This window comes from Pogoniulus pusillus, chromosome 25 (genome assembly GCF_015220805.1).
Source record: "Pogoniulus pusillus isolate bPogPus1 chromosome 25, bPogPus1.pri, whole genome shotgun sequence".
Lineage (NCBI taxonomy): Eukaryota > Metazoa > Chordata > Aves > Piciformes > Lybiidae > Pogoniulus > Pogoniulus pusillus.
The window spans coordinates 4677557-4685654 of NC_087288.1; the positions used below are offsets into that span (position 1 = coordinate 4677557).

Consider the following 8098-nt stretch of genomic DNA (forward strand, 5'->3'; position numbering starts at 1 on the left):
TGAGACTGCAGAGAGCTGCTCCAGCAACTGCGGCTACTCTTAAACAGTCCTAAGTCTCACAGCACTTGCAGTCAGCAGCACTGTAATGCACATCACCCTTGCCATGGAACATGGGAAGCATGAGGTTTGCAAGTGTGTGATCGACTTCAAGCCTCAGCACTCAGCAGAGATTTCTCTCAGCATCATTTGACGATGTCTGAACCCAATGCAACAACTAAGTAGGCAAGAGGACAGCATACTGCCTCTGCAGTGACAGACTGAAGTAGCAAAGGCTAAGCACCTTTGGAGCTGCAGGGTCATGAAGAAGAATATTAACATCAAGATGCAGAATCCTCTAAGCCCCTTCCCTGGGAGTACAGACACGAGGTGGACAGAGGAGATATCCTCTCCTGCTGGAAATTTCAGCTACTCCGTTAGTCCAGAGGCAGAGCACAGTGGCCAGGCATGAAAGTGAAGATAATCAGGAGGGCAGCCTTTGCTTCTAGAGAGTCAAAACTTTACTTCTGACCTCTCTAGAGAGTCAAAACTTTACCATCATACTCCTGGACCTTAACATCTTTAAAAGCTAAGTTCAGCCAGGACATACTTTGCCCATGACGAAAAAGCAAAGCTCCCACAGGCCACTCTTCCTGTCCTAAAACGCACTACATGACTCTTGGCACAGCTTTTACATATTTATATCTTCCAGCACTGAGTGATGTTCGCCCTACATTTCTTCTCTTCCACTGCTAAAAGCTGCGTGTCCTCACTCCATCTCCCTCCCTGCGGGGACAGTTTTCTGAACAAGACGCCGCTGCTCGTGTAGCACAAAGACCTTTCAACTCGTAGGTATCTCAGCAGGGCTCCGGTTCGCTTCCTCTCCCCTGGTCCCAAGCCACTCAGCGCAGCTTTTGCACTGACTCTCTTCCCACCACGAGGCACAGTTATCTGAAACGTTTGTTTGTGCAGGAAGTTCAGAGCCTCAGCATAAAGTCGGGAGGACAATTTCTTGACAACTTAGCTGCTCGGCAGAGTTCTCACATCGTGGGGATCCAGGAGCATTCACTGCCACTTGCTGATGAGGAAGGTTTATTCCAGCAGTGCGATGACCACAAAAGTCCAACTCCTGAGCCTCATGCTCTCCATATCACACAACTTGGTGAAACTGGCAGGGGACTCAACTCTCTGTGGAAATATTCTTTTTGCAGTCTCATTTTCCTTTTATTTTTTGTTTAGCTCTATAAGAAGCCTGCGGATTTCACTGAGAATTTGCAGCCAACACAATTCATTCTACAAGAGTGGAAAACGTGCTGCTTCCTGCTATCTTCCTGATTTTCTTTTCACCCCATCTATGCAAGAAATAAAACCAAACCCCAACAACCCAAACCCCAAATGCTCAAAAGGAATGTAAGCACTTGAGTCAATTAAGTGGTTTAGAAAATCCCTCTGGTCACATTTGTCTTTAGGAGGGCTCTTTTTAGAAGCATAGTTTAGTAGTTCCTCTTTCTTACCTTCTTTAAGGTCTTTTTTCTAGAGGTAAGTATTTTTTTACCTTCTATGAGGTCTTTTTTCTAGAGATAAGTAATTTTTAGCCTTCTATAAGGTCTTTTTTCTAGAGGTAAGTATTTTCTTGCTTTCTATAAGGCAAGAAGGTAAGTAAACCTTCTAGAGTTCTTCAAATTGTGTGCTCTCCACTACAACTTGCGTCTTGCAGACTTCTTTCCTGCCCATGACATCTCCCTCTTTGCAATTAGTGGGAGTTCCAGAGGCACAGAGAGTAAGGCACCCTGCAATGCCTGACTTTCTTCACTATTCAATTAGGTAAATAAATCCTTACTGCTTGGATTACTCTGAAGAAGAACAGGTAGATAAATCATGTAAGATTTTTTCCAGTCTGTTTAACAGCCTCCATCTAGAATGCACACATACAGTTTTAAAGGAACACTGATTACAATATCCACCAAGTGCTAAAATAAGTTTTATTTGCTTTTAATGGAATAAGAGAGAACAAAAAAAAAAAAACCAAACCCTTGTGAAAGGCCACCCAAAAAATGAATCTGGGATTATATGAAAATAGTAAGGACTGTGCCTAACAGTACTGGTTAGGATGAGAGCAACGATGCCTGCTAAAAATCCGACCCCTGATGAAAGCTTGCAATTTCAGCCTTCATCAGTTGCCTTTTTGAGTGACTCATCAAATCAGTGTTGTCTAAAAAGTCAATACTGAGAAACCAGGCAAACCAACAAACACTCCTTTCAGTCACACAACTGCTACCACTCTTGAGAACACAGTAAAGCGTTTTATTGTTTATACTCATTTTCATTTACACATAGGAGGAACAATCAATGCAGTTCTTATCACAGCAGGTGGACCATATCCTGAAACTCTGACTGCTGAATATGCCTAGACCAGTCTTAAGGTCTGAGCAGGACAAAAAGTAGTATTAACAGGGAGGAGAGTAATTTCACTAACATCAGTAAATTCATGATTCATGGGTATTCATTTTGCAGGTGATAAAGCTCTTCTGAAAGAGCAAACTGCTTCACTTCCTTACAAAAGACACCAAATAATGCAGTTACTTAGAGAAGTCTAAATTTTGCAGTGGTTCATGCGGTAAGGGTGTGCAACTGACACAAAATGGCAAACATGGTTACAACATCAAACTGCTACTTCTATTCCCAGCTCGTTTATGGAAAAGGTCATTGGCCTTCTTGATTTCTGCTCTGGAGTTACGGAGTAGAAGCAAGAAGTTATTTACTTGAGAAAGGCAACTATGAGGACAGACTTACAGATATGCAGTGCAGTTGAACAGGTCTACAACTCTTGTGTCTACAGTATTTGCATTTGCTGTTGTGAAGTACAGACAAGACTTTTGCACACTGTCACTTCTCGCATATGTTCAGCTGGAGGAGTCATGTACAGAACTTACTGTGACGCTCCTATTTCAAACAGTGCTTTGATTTTGTTTGTGTGTGTGTTTGGGCTTCTCGTTGTGGGGTATTTTTTTTTTTCCCCTCCTCTTGGCCTCTTAAGTGAAGGGAGCAACTCTTTCCACTGAAAGAAAGAAATTACAGGTGTGCAGAAGTACAACTATGCTACCAACACAGACAGAGACAACTGTGCTCTTGTGCACACCCCTACAACCAGCCGGAGAACAAACTAAGAAGTTGAAGCCTGCAAAATAAGTGGAGTTTACTCTCAAACTTTTTTTTTTTCCTTCAGTCCAGGTGAATTATAGACCTTGATTCGAGGCTGCCCTCTCTTGTTTTTATTATTATTATTCTTATTTTGTTTGGTTTTGGTTTTTTTTGCAACTGATCTGCGTGACTATTGGAACAGCATCTCTGCCAGAGTCATTACACTGAAATGCAGAGCTGAGCAGTTTGGTGGCAGTATGTATTGACGTTTTTGCAGCATCATGAGTCTGGCAACTGGGCTTGGGGAAGTTTCAAGCAGTGGGTCTTTACAATAGCAACTTGATTCTGCAGATAAAAAGCAAAAGATTGGCAGAATTATTAAAGCATCACGATAAAGGCTGAGGTTAGCTACTAGCTGGCGGCCGCTTTTGTCGGAGGCACAGAAAGGCATGGATTTTCTGCGTTTGAAGAGAAACACAAAGGTGCCGAGTCTCTCACAGCGGCTCAAAGGCAGCTTTCCTCGCAGGATGCCTCGTCCCAGCCGGCTCCGCTCCCAGCAGGAGCGGCCGGAGTGATAAGGAGGACAGAAAGTAGGCTGAACTTTACAAGCAGCCTTCATCTGGCTCTTGTCCTACCTTCATTCCTTGCAAAAATACCCCGAAGTAACCCCACGCTGGCACGGGGGCTGCATCCGACTCCCTGCCAAGGCGGCTGCATCCTCGGCTACCTAGCGATGCCTGGTGCCGGGAATGCCGCGGGGGGAACGACACACCGAGCCTGCCCGAGCCCTGCCCCGGGGAGCTCGGCAGCACGGCTGGAAAGCACTAACTGGTCTAAACACGAGCATTAGCATACGACATGGCGGCAGGCTGCTTTAATAGGTGGAATAAAAAGCAGATTGCTGTTGAGTCACTCTCTGTTAGCTTGGGGGGGGGGGGGGGGGGGGGGAGGGGGCGTGACACACGGAGACAGTGAAATGTCAGGAGCGTGCAGCATCGCCGCCGTTCGCCGCCGCTCGCAAAGGGGCTGGGACATCGGGCAGAGGGGTGGGGTGGGGTCTGGGGTAGCTGTCCCGGCCCTCGGCACGGCTCGACTCGCAGCGAGCCTTGCCCGACCTTCCCGCCGCCCTGGGTGCTGCCCGAGCCGGGATGGCAAAGCTTTCTGTGGGGTCGTGCCTACTCCCTCCGTTCCCGGTCCTCCCCCTTCCCCCGCCCAGCCTCCCTGCCCTAAGCATGGCCACTCGCTGTGTGGTGGGGGGGACGCCGCCGGGAGCGCACCTACCTGTGGCACCGGGCACGGGCGTGCATGGGGGCAGCCCCGGAGAACACATCGCATTCCAACATTTCAGCTTGTGCATCGGAAACGTATGAGTTTGTGGAAAGCTTGTTTGAAGTCTTCGTTAGACATAGTATAGATGACGGGGTTGATGAGGGAGTTCAGATATCCGAGCCAGTTGAAAAAGTCAAAGATGGCCATGTGGAACCAGCAAGCGTCCTTGCAGATAGGTAACACCAGGCTGATGATGAAAAAGGGCAGCCAACAGACGATGAAGGCTCCTAAAATAATCCCTAAAGTCTTTGTAGCTTTCCGCTCTCTAGCGGCCGTGAGCTTCTTTTTCTCCAGCAGAGCATCCGAGACCTTCACCTTCACCTGGTTCATGTACACGGGAGAGCCCGTTTCGCTGCATCCCTCGGGGGCTTTGGAGTTTATGGACGTGACGGATGAGGAAGACCCCGGGGAGTCTGTGATTAATTGTGCCCGCGTTAGTCTTTTACCTGCTTTCTTTGGCGTCTGCTTCAAAATCCGTGACCTGGCTTCCACGTAGATCCTCCCGTAGAGGGCTATCAGCAGCAGAGTGGGGAAGTAGAAGGCTCCCACGGTAGAGTACACGGTGTAGAGGACGTGGTCCGTGTTCACCACACAGCGAGAGACTTCCTCGGCCTTCGCCTGCCGCCAAAACAAAGGCGGCATGGAGATGCAGATGGAGAAGACCCATACCAGAGCGATCATGCCCGCTGCCCGCTTAGGAGTCCGTTTCGTGGAGTACTCGACGGCGTCGGTGATCGCCCAGTAGCGGTCCAGGGCGATGACACAGAGGTGCAGGATGGACGCCGTGCAACAGGTGATGTCCGAGGACAGCCAGATATCGCAGACGATCTGCCCCAGCGTCCACTTGCCGGTCACAGTGTAGATGGTGCTAATGGGCATGACGAGGATGGAGACGAGGAGGTCGGTGACAGCCAGGGAGGCGATGAGATAGTTGGCCGGCGTGTGGAGTTTCCTCGTCTGGTAAACCGTGGCAATGACAAAGGCGTTGGAGAGCACCGTGGCCAGGGTGACGAGCGCCAGGACGACGGCGAGTACTATCTTCCAGGAGAGAGGGGTGGCATCTTGGTAGCTCCCTTCCTCAGAGCTGCAGTTTCGGCCGTGGTAAGATTCGTTGGCTGCGAGCAGCGGCGCCTGGCAGGGGCTGGCCAGCTCCATCACTCCGCGGCCACCGCCCCCCGCAGACGGCGGGGCTCGGCGCGGCACGGCGGGGCCGCTACCCCGGCAGGACCCCGTCGGCGCCGGGGGAGGGCTGCAGCATCTCCGCGCCGGCACCACCTCCCTCCCGCCCGCCCGCACGCCCTTCCGGGAGCGCCGAGCGGGGCTCCGCCGAGTCTCACTCGCCGCCAGCGACGGAGCAGGGCGAAGAGGGGGCCAGCTGTGCCCGCTCCCCACGCCAGCTCATTGCCCCCACGCCTTCCCGGGAGCGCGGCGAGCCCCGGGCGTGGGGCCCCGGCCCCGGCCGCCCCTAGGCTCAGCCCCGCTGCCCGCGGCTCCGCACCGCGTCTCGACGGGTGCAGCGGCAGCGCCGCATGCCCGCGAACGGCGGCCTCGCACCCTCCGGGCTGCGGGCGCGACGGCAGAGGACTGCGAGGGCAGCTTAGCCGCCTCGCCGAGCTCTGCCTTCACACGCAGCCCGCCGCGGCAAGTTTGCGGGTGCAGGAGGAGCGGGAGGAGGAGGAAGAGGAGGGTCTGCGGGAGGCAGGTGGGGAGACCACCTTCCATGGCGCCCCGTCACGGGCCATAATGCCAGGGGCCAGCCTCAGCCCAGCGCGGGCAGGGGCCGGTGTGAGGGAGCGCTAGCAGCCACCGCCCCTTATATAGCGGGCGGCGTGGCTCCGCTGGCACCGAGCAACCGGTGCCGCTCCCGGGCGGGCTGCCCGCCTGCCCGCGGAGGAGGAGCCGCCGCCTCCCCCTGCCAGCCCTCTCTCCGCACCCCCCCCGCCGTCCGACAGGGGGGCACGGTCCGCCCTGGTCCCGCGCACCGCCCCTCCTGCCAGCCTCCCGCCCCTACCCCCGCAGTCGTCGGGAGGAGCCCGGTCTCTCCCACCGCCCTCCTCCCCATGCCCGCATCTTCCCGGCTCTTTCGCCCAGCCCCATCCCTTCCTTGCACCGTGCCCACCGTGCCGCGGGGCTGAGCGATGGCTGTGCTCACCGAGCCCGCCGGCCACGCCGAGGGGACCGCCTCTCCACCCGTCCCACGCCAGGGCTGCAGGTGCCGATGGGTGCTCGGAGCTGGACGTGCGAGAAAGGGCAGGAGCGGGCAGGATGGTGTGGTCCAGAGATGCAGCTCTGGGGGGAGAGGGGCTGTGCGCTGCAGCGGGTCCCAGTGCCTGCTTTATGCTTAAACTTTAAGCATTCCTGGGCTCAGATATTTGTACACCTCTCTTTCTTTTTTTTTCTTTTTTTGGTCCTTTTGGTCTCTCTCTTTTTTTTCCCATTTTTCCCGGTGTGCTTGGAAGCGCACATCCGTGATTGAACATCCCAGACGTGCCCTGCAGGATCTGCCAGTGCTCGAGAGGTGGGGGCAGGAGGGGCACCGGTAGCACGCATTTATCCAGGTCCCGCAGCTCCTGCCGCTGTTTGTTCTCCGCAGCCGGAGGAAAGTTCTGCACACAAAGGGAAGTGTAAGCTTGCTTTTTGCTGGGTCAGGGTAATTCTGAGCTCAGGGAAATGTCTGCTTTGCAGCCCTAGAGTAAATCTCCTAAAGATGCCACGACGGACCCGGGGAAGGGGGGCAAGGACTGAAGCCTGCAGGCATATTTGTGCACATTTGCACATGCTGCTTTACCTGCCTAAGCTTCCTGCCAACTCTCACCACTTCTTGACTATCTCCTCTTGGCTGTTTTCCTCTGTTGTAAGAAGGCAAACGTTTTCCCAGTGCCCTCATCCTTCCTGGGATGTGCTCAGCACCACACAGGGTAAGGTACTGCATCACCATCAGCCTGGTACATCGAGCTTATGTGCAGGGTGAAAAACCCCAGCACCTTGTTTGCCATCCTTCTGCAAGAGTGACTGGCACACCTGAGAGGATGCAGTTCAAGGAAGGACAGCAAGAGGAAGCTAGAGAGGATCCATCGTGGCCCAGAGGGGTGAGGAAACTATGAAAAGAAGCATTGAACTGAGGGAGTGCCATGGATGCACAGCGGTCGGAGAAAGCCAGAGCCCCGCAGGGACAACCCGTTCCCTCTCTGTATCAGCACTGGGCAAGGGGCCCTGCTCTGGGGAAGTGCTAAGCACCTACAGGTCCCCTGGGATCCAAAAAAGCAGTGACAGTGCTTGAGATTTTGTTAAATCAGCCCCAGAACCCCTCTTTGTCTGTCTCAAGAAGTGAAGTAGTGAGATTGCCTTGGATTAATTAAAGTATGGTAGTCAAGGTTTGCCTACACTCACTGAACTGACAGGAAGATAAAATGTCAATAAGCCTTTCTATTTTCTCAGAAGAGCTACAGATAGGTCTGTTTCCATGCTTTTATTTTGTGAAGCCTCCTTGTGCTCAGCAGAGACTGGTAATTGGTTGGAGCCTCTAGGCTTTACTGCATTAAACATAGTAAAACAGAACTATTTATATTCTTCTGGTCTCTTTGATGGGCAGAGATTTTATAATCCCAGTTTCCAATACACCATGCTATTGCTTCCACTCTTGTTCAACATC

At 52.7% G+C, this 8098-nt stretch overlaps 1 protein-coding gene across 1 annotated transcript; it reads right to left on the bottom strand.

The window, feature by feature from the left end:
- Nucleotides 1-2259: 2259 nt before the first annotated feature.
- HTR1B (5-hydroxytryptamine receptor 1B) lies at nt 2260-6369 on the bottom strand. Its single transcript, XM_064164241.1, has 2 exons — nt 4399-6369; nt 2260-3462 (listed from the first exon to the last, which is right to left on the bottom strand). Exon 1 carries the CDS (start codon nt 5599-5601, stop codon nt 4462-4464), a length of 1140 nt encoding a protein of 379 aa, XP_064020311.1. The 5' UTR covers nt 5602-6369; the 3' UTR covers nt 2260-3462; nt 4399-4461.
- Between the last annotated feature and the right edge of the window lie 1729 nt (nt 6370-8098).

Coding starts and splice junctions, on each gene's coding strand:
- HTR1B (XM_064164241.1), bottom strand. CDS start 5,601: ATGGAGCTGGCCAGCCCCTGCCAGGCGCCGCTGCTCGCAGCCAACGAA.